At 33.1% G+C, this 16,015-nt stretch overlaps 1 protein-coding gene across 1 annotated transcript; it reads left to right on the forward strand.

The window, feature by feature from the left end:
• Positions 1 to 15,165, forward strand: LOC127725436 (uncharacterized). The gene is made up of 6 exons (XM_052232397.1): positions 1 to 117; positions 6,912 to 6,953; positions 7,936 to 8,295; positions 10,924 to 11,328; positions 11,934 to 12,027; positions 12,698 to 15,165. The coding sequence occupies exons 1-6, from the start codon at positions 60 to 62 to the stop codon at positions 13,284 to 13,286; spliced, it is 1,548 nt and encodes a 515-aa protein (XP_052088357.1). The 5' UTR covers positions 1 to 59; the 3' UTR covers positions 13,287 to 15,165.
• The last annotated feature ends 850 nt before the right edge of the window (positions 15,166 to 16,015 follow it).

A 16,015-nucleotide genomic window follows, 5' to 3' on the forward strand; every position in this document is an offset into this window, starting at 1 on the left:
ACCATTTAACACTTCCTACTTTTGGTTTGAAATCAAAGTGATCTGTTAGTAAAATTGGTATGAAGGCGATGCCATTAATATATCTACCATTGTTAGTTACATTTGTTACTATTATAGGTGAGTTGTCTACTTTCACGTCAGTTTTTTTTCACTCTTGTAGAAAAAATAGGTTGTGAATAAATCACAGTTAAGCAATTAATTAACATTTTAAATAACCGAATTATACTTTGACTCATGTATCAGAAAACAATATTTATATATATATATATTAAAAATATATTCAGCAGAATCAAATAACAATGTATGTTAAAAATTGTTAAAAAAAAAAGAAATGAGCCTTTTTTATGCACGACAACAGTAAGGAAATAATATTGAGTTGTTTCTTTGTTTTTTTAATTCTTAAGAAACAAACTATATCTTGATAAACATATCTAATTTGTCTTGATGCATTATATCTTGCATTTGACTATAGTAGCTAAAACATGAAAACGACACGTTATTAATTTCATGCGTCCGAAGCGCTTTTCTGGATTTACCTTCATCAGGAACGCTCAAATCCGAATATTTGAAAGCCGTGAATGTATAAGAACCAAAACAGTTGAACAGCTATATAACCAAAACTATAAATTTAGACAGGTAAATGTAGATTTGCAGCACAATATTTATATTGATGATAAGTATTGGTTACGAAAAATCAATAAAAAACCGATGCAATAGTCTAATGATATCCGTATATGCTTTTAACTGAGCAAACACTAAATATTTATAAATGAGACATTTTTCTTATATTCTCCTGATATACAATTAACTTTGTATCTATTTGATCCCTTATCAACTGATTTTTTATAGTTTGTTATATTGTTACACCACTGTCCCAGGTTAGGGGAGGGTTGGCGCCTTCAAACTAGTTTAACACCGCCACATTTTGTATGTGCCTGTCCCAAGTAAGCAACCTGTAATTCAGTGGTTGTCGTTTGTTGCTGTATTTGGTTTTCGTTTATTATTTTTTACATAAAACAGGCCGTTAGTTTTCTCGTTTGAATTGTATTACATTAGTCATTTCGGGGCCTTGTACAGCTGACTATGCGGTATGGGTTTTACGCATTGTTGAAGGCTGTGCGGTGACCTATAGTTGTTTATTTCTGTGGCATTTGGTCTCTTGTGGAGAGTTATCTCATTGGCAACCATACCACATTTTCCTACTTTTATATATATCCAACGACCAGCTAAACTAGGTTTAAACATTTCCACAAGACATAACGTGGAAAATCATTTTCAGGTAAATACAGCATAATTTGAATGAAGATTTTTTTTTTCTTCATGCAAAGTTCGCGTTATTGGAAACTATTTCGGATTATGGTGAAATTTTAAACGCATCTAGAATTCGTTGAATTGTATCTGTATGTCGAAAACATATGCATAAAGATACAGTCAATACGAACTTCGTAATATATATCTATACATTTATAGATGATATTTCAAAATCGTCGAACAAGGTGCATTTTTCACTTGAAATAGTGTTTTTCTCGAAAATCCGTTCATAGAAATTTGAATAAGAATGATATGCTATAATTTTAACTTTTCCATTTTTATTATTTGAGAATTTAGGGGGTCCTTAGTAGAAATCAACTATGCTCGATATTAAGTGTAAAAAATGGTCAAACAGCATAATAATCGTGACATCGTGACGGCATCTTGCTGCAACATCGCATTTTTTTCGTGTATTTTCGTACACTATTAAGCATTGATTGACCTAGACAGCATAAATGAATCCGGTGATCGTTTGATATTTCCACATTTTTAAAACGGAAATGGTTTCAGCAATAATATATAATTTATAAACAATATTTTGTTGACGGATTTTTCGAGAAATTAACTTTAACTTCCTATGTGCTGTCCAACAGTTTTGATTCGGCAGTGATAAATATAATGTAGACAAATAGCTCGTCTGGCCTAACACATTATTAACCTGGTATCTTGGATGATTGTTTGCATACATTCTCTAAATGTTTACACATTTGTCAAAAGTTTCGATTGACTGTATCTCTGAAAGTATACCATATACATGTGGATACTGTCCAAGAAGTTCTAAATGGATGCAAAATGTCATCAATCACCGAAAAGTAAGGAAGTTTTGAACAAAAGAATAAACAAAAATAGCCCCCCAAAAAAAAAACAACAATTCACAGGTACATTTTGTTGGAAAAAGATCTTAGCTTGGCGACTCATTATCCATTAGGGACAGATCAATCTATAAACTACAATAACCAGTATATTTAATACTGGCCGTAATTAAAAAGTAACAATAAAATCTGATTAGTCTGAACCTTCATGGGCATCAACTCACAAAAAGTAGACTGACAATTTACACCTTGTTGACAAACCTGAAGATCATAAAAAGTATTTCATAAAAAAAAAATACATTAATAGAGGTGTTGATTTTATTAATTTGTCTAGTATTTTTCATGACTATCGTTCAAAACATTATATCTCCATATTTTGATAGAGTCACCTATAATTTTCTATTCGTTTAAAAAAAACAGTAGAAGTTTACTTTTTAATTTTACGTCAGTTACATCAGTATAAAAAACAATGCTCCTTCGACATGAGACTGTGAAACATCAAAGTTTAGAGGTGATCCATATGGCCATGAAATTACAGGGGACGTAAACTTCGTTCAAAACCGAGAGGTTATAAACTTTCTGAAAAAAGGACCAAAATATAGTCCACCGTCGAAAATAAATTGGGGAAAGAGTGTTGTCAGGTTATTAAAGATGCTCTTTCATCCTATTGTGAAAAATGGTATAAACGGGAGAAATCTGTCAAAAAGTCACTTAATTCCTATTTGAATAAATGTTTGATAATTGTTGACATTCGCATATCACATTTCGAAAATAATTCAGAACTAAATAAAAGAGCGTAAAACTCCTATTTCTAGGATTTATAACAAAATTCAAGAACTCGCAAAGCGTTTTGCGTTTTTACCGGCCGACAAAGCAGCCAATAATGTGGTGGTGGTACGACGTAAATACTACATGACAGTCCTTAAGAATGAAGTTATACATTCAACTACATTAAAGGCCGTACGATCCACAGAGAGTCATATGGTAAATAATCATGTCACAACCACAGCAAAGTTTAAGGCCTCTTTTTGAAGGTCCCCACTATGTATTGGTTACCTAAACTACACAAGAAACCCGTTAAAATATCATTTCATCTCGTCCTCTAGTAAGTGTTCTACAACTAGATTTTCATTGCTTTTAGCGAGTTCCATAACCACAAACTACTTAAAACCTTTACTAAATTCTCCATAGATACAAAGATTTGGTTTGCAAGTTTGGCTGTACCTGTAGAAAACTTATTTCAAACGGAATAGCAATTTTTACGGTGATGTAGTTACCTATTCAACACTGTAATTAAATCTTTGGATCTTGTTTTTATTGGTATAAATATTGATTTTGTTATCAGTAAATTAAAACCATACTAAATATTACACTTTTGTACCTTCACGATACTATAATCTGTCAATACTTATGTTTTGATATTTTAGACTTTGATACATGATTTTTTTAATTAGTTGTTATTGGCTTTGAACTAGCTGTTAGTAACTGCAGGTACTCTCAGATCTGTACTTGGTGGTTTTTTGTTATTAGGGATGAGGGATAGTATATATAACCTGCCACGTCCGGTCTGTTTAATGTATGTCTTTGTATCAATCTGATGAGTTAGCATTTCTTCAACTGACTTTTATAGTTTGTGCTTATGTTGTGCTGTTACACAACTGTCCCAGGTTAGGTTGTTTTTGGCCATGGCGTTGTCAGTTTGTTTTCAATCTGTGAGTTTCACTGTCCCTCTGGTATCTTTCGTCCCTCTTTTAGGGGAGGGTTGAAAGCTCACACACATGTTTAACTCGCAACATTCGCAGACTGATGTAACATCCCAAGCAAGGAGCCTGTAGTTCAGTGGTTGTCGTTGGTTCACATCTGTCATATTTGTTTTTTTGTAAATTGTTTTGTTATAAATTAGGCCGTTAGTTTTTTCAATTGAATTGTTTCATATTTTTCATGTCGGGGCCTTTTATAGCCGAATATACGTATGGGTTCATTGTTGACGGCCATACGGTTGCCTATAATTGCTTACATCCACTTTATTTGAACTTTGGTGGAAAGTTGTCTCATTGGCAATCATATCACATCTCATTATTTTTATATTAACCCTCCAATAATAACCAATAACTCCAATACGAAGTCGACTTACGAATTTCTGTCATTTGACTTATTTGGAGATCTGGGCGTGATCTTGTTTCCTGCATAAACTTTCTCCTTATCAAGATTATAGGTCGAAATGAAATCAAAAGGGCATAAATCTTCATGTAAGTGCAAAAACTCCTTTAAGAATTCGTCCGAACAAATTTTGAGAAAATTTCTGTGTATGTATATCTGTTTCTTCTTCGCACTTCTTAATAGAAACTAAATAATCTTAAATACAGTTCATATCTTTTGGAAATGCCTGTACCAAGTCGGGAATATGGCTGTTGTTTTCCATTCGTTTGATGTGTTTGAGTTTTTGATTTTGCCACTTGACATGAGACTTTCCGTTTGAATTTTCCTTGAAGTTTTTTGTTATTTTACTCTTTTCTGAACATTTCTTGCCCATCAGACTGTATCTGTAACAGAGTTCAAGACAAAAACAGATGATGCAATTTACCTATATAATTTTGTTTGGCCATGTCGGCATGTTAGTTGGTAGGAAGGATCATCAGAAATATTTTTTAAAACTAGATACTCAAATGATGATTGCGGCCAAACTTGGTTTTTATCATGAATTGAATCGATATTTAGAGTATTCAGGTTAAGTCGAATGGCAATCATATCTCCATGATAACAATGTGTTCTTGGAGACTCAATTTTATTGAAAATGTGGTGTTTTGTGGTTCCTTATTAGCCGTCACAAAAACCGAAAGTTCTGAGTTCAATTCCGGTCTAAATAAGTTGTAACTTTAAGTAAAGTTTTGTTTGCTACATGATTACACAATTAGTAACATTTAGGGGTAAAAACAAATATTTTCTCAAATGAGTTGTAAATTGTGTCTGGGCACGAGTTAATGTATTTAAACGGACAATTCCGCTATGAACTAGCAAGTCAAATATTGACTAAGTGTGTGTATTCTTATGGCTGTAACATGCTTAACTTTTTTGCCTAGGATATAATCATATTGTATGTTTTTATTTTATTTCCATAATCGCTAAACATTGGTACACTATTGAATCGATTAACATAAAAAAAGGGAAATGTGGTATAATTGTTAATGATACAACTATTCACCAAAGTCCAAATGACGTTGATTTTAGCAACTATAGGTCGCCGTGTGGCCTTCAATAGTGAACAAATCCCATACCGTATAATTAGCTATTACAAAAACATAAATAATCGACGGCAACCAAGGACAACCACTGAGTTACAGACCCCTTAACTTAAGACAGGTACATATAGAATGTGGCGGGGTTAAACATGTTTGTAAGTGCCCAATCCTTCTTTAACCTGAGACAGTCCTGTTACAGTACAACATTGGAACAAGCTGCAGAAAAACACCTGAAAATGACTTGACTCATCAGATTGACACAATGTAGAAAACACAGCTAGCATAAATGAAGACAAAAGACCTAAGGGAACTCGCAATAACTGAAAGCTAGTTCAAAGCCGATACGTTGTATTTAATAACTCTTCTTCTCCCAGACTTAGGCGCTTGCATATGGAGTAAATATCTCCCAGTTGATACGACATTCCAGAGCTTTCTGTCATGATTTCCTTGATAGAGGGTTGCTGCTTTCACCAAAGCGATAAAACCAAAGGTTTCAAGATGTAAATTTGCAGTCACCCTCTTGAAATTTATACGTACGCCATCACAATTTAGTTGACTGTCACGGCATATCTGTTCACAGATGGCGACGGATATGTTCCAATTGGTGTAGCCATAATCACCTTTTTCTTGTCCTGGTACATGTGTATGTGACATCATCACCAAGTTTGTACTTACATAATTAATACGACGATGTCATACGTGGGGAAGGATCTGCCTTACCCATCCGGAGCACCAGAGATGACACCCGTGTTTATGTTTATGTCTTCAGTTTGTTTTCTATGTTGTGTTTTGTTAACTGCTGTTTGTCGTTACGCCATATTTCGTTTTTTGTCATTGCGTTGTCAGTTTGCCATCGACTTATGAGTTTGAATATTCCTTCGGTATTTCCCGCCTCTCCTGTTCTAGTACTCGGATATCACCATTGTCTGCAAGCACATGAAATCAGCATACAAGTAATGAAGTTTTTCATACAATAAGTATTTTCCGTTTTCTTTTCACTCAAATTGTTTCTAATACTAGATATTAATGCAGTTGTGCCAAAGGAAAAGATAATTGACACTTGACGATATATTTGGACAATTTCCAAATTTATTTGCTTTTGGATAAATAACAGTATACAAAACATAACATATAAACAAAAGACTGAGCAACGAAAATCCCACAAAAACTGGAGGGGTTATCAGGTGCACCAGAATGGTAAACAGATCCTGCTCCAACTGTGGCACATAATATGTATTAAATTTCCCTACAGACTGGATACCATGCTTAAAATTGTGTAGGCCAGACGCGTTTCGTCTATAAATTACTCACCAATGACGCTGGCATAACAAAAAGTTGGCCAAATAAAGTACGAAGTTGAGGAGCATTGATGACCCCAAACTCCGAAAGATTTTCAAAATTCAACTAAGGAAATCTATACCTGGGGTAAAAAATCCTAAGTATTTCTGAACATTCAACGTTTTTTAAACAGTTAATTTATAATTATAACCATATCAATGATAATTCATGTCATAACATAAGTGTTGCAATGTTTCTATTCATATTTTAGAGACTGCAGGGGAGCCCTGTGCTACAGCAGAAAATTTGACAGGTTAATATACAACATATAAAAATAAGAAGATGTGGTGTGATTGCAATATGAGACTGCTGTCCACAGGAGACCAAATAACATAGAAGTTAACAACTACTAGTCACCGTACGGCCTTTAACAATGATCAAAACAAGTTTATTTTTACATCATAATACATTCCAAGCAAAGCCTTTTTATAACAAAGAAATAGTCAACAGTAAAGTAACCTAATGTCAAAGGTGAACATTTAACGTGAAAACACAAGTGATTTTAAAAGCAGGTACAAATAATCGAAATGATAACCCAATATGTGGACCTAAAAAGATTGGTAAATATAAATTCTCTGAATTGTTGTCATTTGTGTGTACGCAAAAAAGAAATATAATTAAAATAGAAGAGCACACATGGAGTTGTGTGATCACCTGAAGGTTACAATTATTTTTGATTAACTGTTTTAAAAAAGTAAAATAACAAAAATTACTAACTCGAAAGACAATTCAAAACGGAATGTCCCTTAACTGCATTTAAAAGTGGATCCAACGACTGCAGAATCAACGATGTTGATATAAGTTCTTTATTACATTGTTACAGACCTTTTAGATACTATCATATAACTGAAAAACGTTAGAAAAGCAATATTCTGTTGATTGAGATTATATCTAGTGGTTCATAAAAGTATTGAATATAGTTACTTAATATCTGCTGTTGTCTGCTAAATAGAACTCCTAAAACTAAGGGCCAATGAAAATGTACAAACAAAGAGATACATGTAACTTTGTGTGGATAAATGTTTGGGTTTTCATTCTTATCTATATTTTGATCTCAGAAAAATTGGTTGCACAATACGCATGTCAACTGAAAATCATGCACAGTGCAATTTGTATGTATGGTTTATAATGTTCAAAATTGTACTACTGAGAACCGATTTGATATGAAAATGGAATTTTTTTAAATGATTATTTGCAGAAAGTTTATATACGGTATGCTTTCTCTCTCATTTCAGTAGTCAATATATGCACAGATGATACCAAACAACAGGATGATAGCGAATCTGTTTTAGTAAAGGCAAACACTATGCAAAACTGTACATGTGAACTTTCTGTAATCAATCAAGATAAAGCAATATCAGTTTATATGCAAAGATTTGGTCAGAAGACAAGTTCAAGTCCATCAGCTTACGGATGTGGTTTGTTACTGGGGTTTGGTATAGGATCAAATTACAGAGTTTGGGAAGCTCAATGCGTAGTCGGTAATAGCGTTATCTTAGATTCAATACCAATCAACGATACAATGACAATAACATCAATTACTGTGAATGGAACTTTGAAGGATAATGAAGGGTATTGTATTGAAATAAAGAAAGGTACATATTGTTAGATTATTCATACTAAATTAAACATATTTAACAGATTTCAGTACCTACTCACACTAGCTAACGATCAAATTTTGTAAACCGCATATGTATCACACCATAAAAAAATAATTTACTGGACAGAACACTATTCCTTTTTTAATAAAAGTGACACGATAGGGCGTTCACAAAAAGGACACGTTTTGGTGCCATTTAGCAACTAGATATTTTTTTGCAGTTCAGTGACGTCATGTGGACACGTTTAGGGTGACGGACACGTTCTGAGTGTTACAAATATATTAATAATTGAAACAAAAAATGTAATACTTACAACAATGGACAAAAAAGCTTTCACAGCATTGAAATATTCAGTTTAAATTGACAATAATCCACTATAGAATGCTGCACCGTCTGAACATCGCATAATGTGTTACAGTGCAATGATGAAATAAGTATAAAAAAGTGCTAATCATAATCGCCAATCAATAATAAAAAAGTTGGTGTACATGTGATACCATCCATAGGGCCAGTTATTTTGTTAATGAAAAGTAGGGGCATATATTTTCATTGCAAAATAGAAAAATCTAGTTTCGACTTCTATACTGATTATGTTTTATTAGTGTATCATGATGATAAAATTGAGATGAAAATAAATGAACTAAAATTAAAAAAACATACAAGACTAACAAACGCCAGAGGCTCCTGACTTGGGACAGGCACAAACATGCGGCGGGGTTAAACATGTTTTGTGAGATCTCAACCCTCCCCCTATACCTCTAGTCGTAGAAAACAGAAACATATAGCAATACGCACAGTAAAACTCAGTTTAAAAGAAGTCCGAGTTTCTCATTTCTTAGGTAAATGTTATCTTTGGATTTAAAATGTAGCTACTAAACGGATACCAAATAGGTAAATGAAATCAGTTGTATAACAGCTTATAAAAACATAAGCCAATATATAGGGGGATAAGATACCAAAGGCAATAGGGAACCATAGGTCGACGAAAAAGAACATCAACATGGCAGTCTACAAAATACTTCACAGAAAACTTAATATAATATCGTGCTTCACAAAACCGATTACAATCAATGTTAACCAAAATTAAGAAATCCAGAAGATGAAGTATTTTCTGTAATATAAATGTCACCCGTCGTGTTACACCTGTAAGCTTATGGTTAACATATGTTGGTAAATCATATTTAGCTAAAAGGTCAAATATCTAGGCATAATGACAATCCCCTGACGGAGAAGTGATGAATTAGCCGTTTTATAAATCTGAATTCTCCCTTTTAATCTCGATTAGAAGACTACCAGAAGATGCCTAAAAGAACAAATAAAAAAATCAATACAGGAAATGTCCTTAGCTCTATGATATGGGCATACTAAAGAACAAACTCATTAATATATACATTATTAAAGATAAAACAATATTGTTCCGTACATCGATTACGCTTACCTGTTCCAATAAACCGAATTCTACAAAACAACATACTAGTTATGTCAACCTGATGTACTTTTCTGTCTGCCTGATTTTATATGCATTTTAAATTGAGGTTAATATATGGGTATTGTATGCATTCGATGCTCATTTAAAAGTTATTTTCCTGTGTAAAGATTTGCATAAGATTGTCTTTCTTGTACACAATAAATTTATATGTATAATTATACAGTATCAAACAGGAAAAAGTTTCGAGTGAGAATACACTTTTGGCGGCTGGTTATATCTAAATATTAATGGTATGATTTCAAAATATGCAAATATTGGCAGGTTGTCCATGTTTTCCTTCAACACAAGAGGTTTGACCTGAAGAAATCATGTAATAAAAATGAAGAAGTATAGATTTGAAAATTTTATAGGAACTTTATTTAAAGACCTCATATGATAGATTTCTTTTGGCTTGTTATTTGCGAAAGCAAGATGCTAATTAGCGGTCATGCCATATTTTCTTTGTAATGTTTTGTATAGTTGATTCAATAAATAAATTGTGCTGGAACATACGTAATTATTTACCAATGTCGTGATAAAATACAAAAAAGACTAACTGGAATTACCAAAAACATTTGTTTGTTTAACAGACACCATTATGATTTGGTTATGGAACAATTCTGTCAGAGATGAACACGGATAAGCTCTTATTGTTGTAGTCACAAATTTGTCTTCCTCGAATTTGTTATACTGGCAATTTTTTACCATGACCGGTGACACATGGAGGAGGCTCTATTTATCCTTCCGGAGCATATGCAATTACTCCTAGTTTTTGTAGGGTTCATGTTGCACAGTCTTGATTTACTATGTATTGCCTTGAAGACTGTTGTTTGTCTGTTTGTCTTCTTTTATTTTTTGACTTATGATTTTTGAAAGTCCCTTTGGTATCTTCCGGCTTTTTTAAACAGTACCAACCACAAAATATCACGACTGCTCCAAACAAATTTGAAGTATAAACATAGACAAACAACAACGATTAAAATAGTTGCTATATATTGAATTATAGATATGAGATGCTTGTTACTTGCCTACTAGTATTTAATTGATAGACCTTATTTGCAATGACCTTTGCTCCAATAATAGTAAATAAAAGAAGATTTACTTCCTTTTATTTGTGGTTATTAGGATTACAATGGTGTGTTTTTGATTCACAGCCGTCTCTGATAAATCGGGAAACCAGCTGGAGCTAAAATGCGGCAACGGCAGCACCATTACAACTAACACAACACAATCAGCAGAAAAAACAACAAAGATGACTCTGACAACAATTCCAACGACGACTACGACAACAACAACAACAATACCAACTACAACAGTTCCGACAACGACAGCAACTACTGTACCACCACCAACAACAACAGTACCGACGACGACAACAACAACAATAACAACAACAGTTCCGACAACGACAACAACAACAGTACCGAAAACAACAAAAACAACAACAACAACAGTACCAAAAACAACAGCAATTGACACTATTGAGTTCGAAATTCTAAATTTCACAAGTACCGATGGTTCTGTAACCACAAACAAAGCAAATGAACCGAAAAATAAAGGTTACTTATTTCACGATTGTGTAACAGATAAACAAGTTCCTGTTTATCAAAAAAGAAAATCAATTCTTCATTCTAACGTTTGAGATTGTTGAGCATATCAATAGCAACAATAGATTCTTAATTTTTTTCACAGTTCTCTTTCAATAATTTATTATTTACAACAGTTTATAACTGTTCCTATGTTCGACGAAAATGAAAAATTGAGCGAGAGCTAATTATATTGCTAAGCTATTTGTTGGTAACTGTAGATTGTCCTTGGTTACCACGTATTCATTTCATATGTAACACTTTAATTCCCATTACATTATCTTGATTCTTTATTACAAGATGCTAATGAGCAGGTTCCGCTTATTGCATGACCTAGTATAGCATATCGTGTGTCGAGTGTCGAATATCGTGCGTGTCGAGTGTTGTCAATCGAAATAAACGTTTACACTTTCGCTTAGATCTGCGTTTAACCAGTTTTCCGAGATTTTTTTTTTTTTAGTTTACTTTCCTGAGAACTATTTTATTCTTCTTTTCGTATTTATGTTTTTGTTTAATTTTCTTTTAATAGAAATGACCTTTATGATATTTAAAAATGTATTAATTGACAAATCTTCCAGATGATGATGACACAACAGCATTAGCAGTGGGTGCATCGGTTGGAGGATTTGTAATCATTATTGTCGTTATTGCTGTAATCTGTATCTATAGACGGTATGTAAGTTACTTATATGTTTACCGTACAGGAGATTGTGGCATTTGATTTGTATTCTGCCAAAATAATACGATCATGGGCGATGACTGCTCACATAGTGTTTTTGGAGTTGATTTCAAAGAACGTTAAATTTAGTCGATATACATGTATTGTGTAAAAGTCATTAGAGAAATTTATTAAACTACTGCTTCTTGTACGATAAAATATTTCCCCATCCCCGAATAAGTAATTTCAAATGTTTAAAACACTTTAAGTTGGCAAGCTTCGTGTTTTTTGAAAATTCAATCATCTGGAGTGGATGTAGATTTCCGGAGTATCTTTAAATGACACATTTAGAAATAATTTCATTTGTATAATGTTATACGGGCAAATGTTTTTCACGTGAATTTCACGTTAATCGATCTTATAAATAAACGTTAAATTCAGGTGAACAAATTGTTTCTGTGTTGTAGAGAAGATTAAAGGTTTTTAGGTTAAGATCTGTTTATATATATATGTATCTTTTCTATTGAGAAGGCTAGATTTATTTTATATAAATTAAAATATCAAAAATTCGAAATAAAACATCAAGATTCTAAACGAGTAAATCATATAAAAACTAACTGTGAATGTTAACAGCTGATTTCATTACAAATTTGTATTAGATTTGCTAAACCTATAACATTTTAGAAACCATCCAAAATCAACATCTAAACCAGGTCCAGCAGTTAATGCTGATACTGATGATTATGGTCTACGTGACAATGTCCTGTACGTTTCATCAGAACCTCCTGAGACCACTCAAACACCAAACAACGACGATAGTCCAAACACAAACAGGATATCAGTTGATATTGATGGTAATTACAATACAGTAGATTTGGATAAAATACCGTCAGTCGAAGAATCAACTGGAGATTACAGTTCAACTAACTTAGAAAAACTGACACCGTCAAATTCGAATTTGAACGGGTCTACAAATGAAAAACCAGTTATTGCTCCTAAGCCAAAACAAAAGGTGACCATTCAAGATGATGTTTATTCTGTCCCGGATAAGAAAAAGGGGAAGCATGTTACATCACCTGGTGAACATGGGTGTGAATATGCAGTTGTCAGTAAACCAAACAAATCGAACGTTGATAAAAGTGAAGATCAATCTTCAACGAGTAATGTATATGCAGTTGTTGAAAAAAAGAAACGTATGTCTGACGAAAAGGGGACAAATCAGAAACGAGATAGTTTAACAGCCGAAAACGACAGAGAACCTGGACAAATATAATAAAAAACTGACTACTGGTTATCTAGCTGTTATAGAATGGATCACTTGAGCAATTTATTGCTTGTTCTATAATTTTTGTGCTATTTTTACATTTCGGGATCAACGAGAGAAAAATATTTCTTCTCACTAGTGAAATATCTGTTCTCAGCAAATGATTGGTCGCAATTTAATTATGACGTCAGATTTTCTTGGTTTCTTCTGAAATTTCTATTGTGACGTCATGAAAAAGGCGACATTGCCTGAGGACGTCACATATAAAGAACACAACTTTCTGCAAATCTTTCAAAAAGAAAGATAAAAATCATTAGAAAAACAGACTTCACCATTAAAACTCGTGTCTCACGATACTTCTCCACTCTCGACAGTTAAATGTTTACTTATTTAAAAAGCGGAAGAGCTTTGCGCTTTAAATATTAAAATTTTACTGTCTCGATTGGAGAAATTATTGTTACACATTTGTTGCAGTGGTGGAATCTATAGTTCTATTAGCCATGTAATAGAAATGTCAGTTATAAACAAAAATAATTAATCATTTATTACTATATTTCCCAAGTGCCAATTTTATAGACTTATGTACTAAGCTTACAATAGAGATCACAGACCAGTCAAAAAACTAAAATCTATAATTAGTATATGTAATTGCTGTACCTTTTTTAACTTCTTTTATTATTGTTTTTTTAGTTTTCCTAATATGAGAAAAAATATATCAGTTATGTTTAAATTCAGAAATATGATAACATAAAATGTGTTTTTGGTCATAATTGGTAAACCGCCTAAATGATATAGGTAGAGTTATCTCATCGAGTGCGTCATTTCAATTAGTTTCGATCTCCGACCGGGCCAAACCAAAGACGAAAGTATCTGCTGATATTTTTCTAAGTAACTGCCATCTAGGAACAAGACCAGAATCTGGTCGACATATTATCAGAATCATGTGTCTGAGTAGGATGATATGTCTTCCTTTGGGTTGTTGCCTTGGGAACCAGAACCTTAAACTTCAGTCTGGGCAAGTCGCTCTAAAAGATAGATTTCCTATTCGTATCACCGGAACATGTTCACATTAAACAATTTCTATTATTTTTATGTCCTCTTTGGTCATTAAGCTCCTCAGTGTTTGTGTACTTGAAATTTAACTTGCTTTAAACCTTAAACCATTTTGATTAGAGCCTTCCGGTAAAATCAGAAAAGCAGTTCGGACGAATATAGATATTAGAAGATGTGGAATAAGTGACAATGATACAACTCTCCAATCAATTCTTAATTTGTAAAAGTAAACCATTATAGATCAAAGTACGACCTTCAAGACGGAGCCTTGGCTCACACCGAACAGCAAGCTATAAAGAGCCCCAAACAAATAACTACTGTAAAACCATTCATACAGGAAAACCAACTGTCTTATCTATATAAAAAACGAGAAACGAGAAACACTTATGATCAACATCAACAAACCACAACAACTGAACATCAGATTCCTGACTTAGGACAGGTGCAAACAAATACAGCGGGTTTAAACGTTTTAATAGGCGCCAATCTTCACATTAATAAAGAATTATTTTCTTTTTCATCATCGTCATATCAATGGATGTTTTAAATGAATTTTAAGAAGGAATTTTCTCTTTACGTATATTTTCCAATTTCGAAATTGACCTTTTGAGGGTAAATTATACATATAAAAGAAAGATGGTAGCTGTTGTAAATTTCGACCTTTTACATAGAAAAAATAACAACTTTCGATTTACAAATATCGATAAAATGTTCGTTTAGGATCTCGCGAAAACATAGAAGAGTTCATTGTAACTACGTTATAGACTAGTGGCGGTAAACTTTGAGTACTTTCTTGATGAAAACTGTGATATGTATGCAAAAAACATAACTTTAATCAGAGACAAATGAATCATAAAATAAATATTTTATCAAGTCAGTGCGTTTTACAAAATATTTACTAATATAAAGACAAGGAGTTGAGGTATGGTTGCCAATGAGACAACTATCCACCAAAGTAACAAATGGTGTGGATTTAAGCAATTGTAGGCTACCGTACGGCATTCAAAAGTGAGAAAATCCCATACCGTATAGTTGGTTTTTAAAGGCCCCAACATGAAAAAATATAAAACATTTCATTTAAGAAAACTAATAGGATACGTTACAACAAATCAATTCACGATAAAAAAATAAGACAGATATGAACAAAACAACAACCACTGAACTACTGGCTCCTGACTTGGGAAGGCACACGAAGTATGTCGGGGTTAAGTATGTTCGATGGCGCCAACACTCCCCAAACTGGGACAGTGGTGTAACGGCACAACACGAGAACAATCTATTTACAAATAAACATGATAAACGACAACATCTCAATTGTTGACTCCAGACTTGGATCAGACACAAACAGAATATTGCAGGGTTTGAAAGCGCCGATTATTCCCTAACCTGGGACAGTATTGTAACGTCACTACATAAGAACAAACTGTAAAAGCAGTTGAAAAGTGTTTAACTCATCGGATAATAACAATAATATTGAGTTTGGTTTAAATTTACTGATAACAAAATCAATATATAAACCAATAAAATCAACGCTCAAAGATCTAATTACAGTGTTGGATTGGTAACCTTTTAGAATGAGTTTATTTAAAGGATTGACAAGTTTACCCGGATTTAATCTAAACTTTTGCGATCGGTAAACAGCATCACCGTAAACAATAGGATGTGTTTTTCCGTTTCAAATAGAT

Source organism: Mytilus californianus, unplaced genomic scaffold (genome assembly GCF_021869535.1).
Source record: "Mytilus californianus isolate M0D057914Y unplaced genomic scaffold, xbMytCali1.0.p SCAF_15, whole genome shotgun sequence".
Taxonomy (NCBI): Eukaryota; Metazoa; Mollusca; class Bivalvia; order Mytilida; family Mytilidae; genus Mytilus; species Mytilus californianus.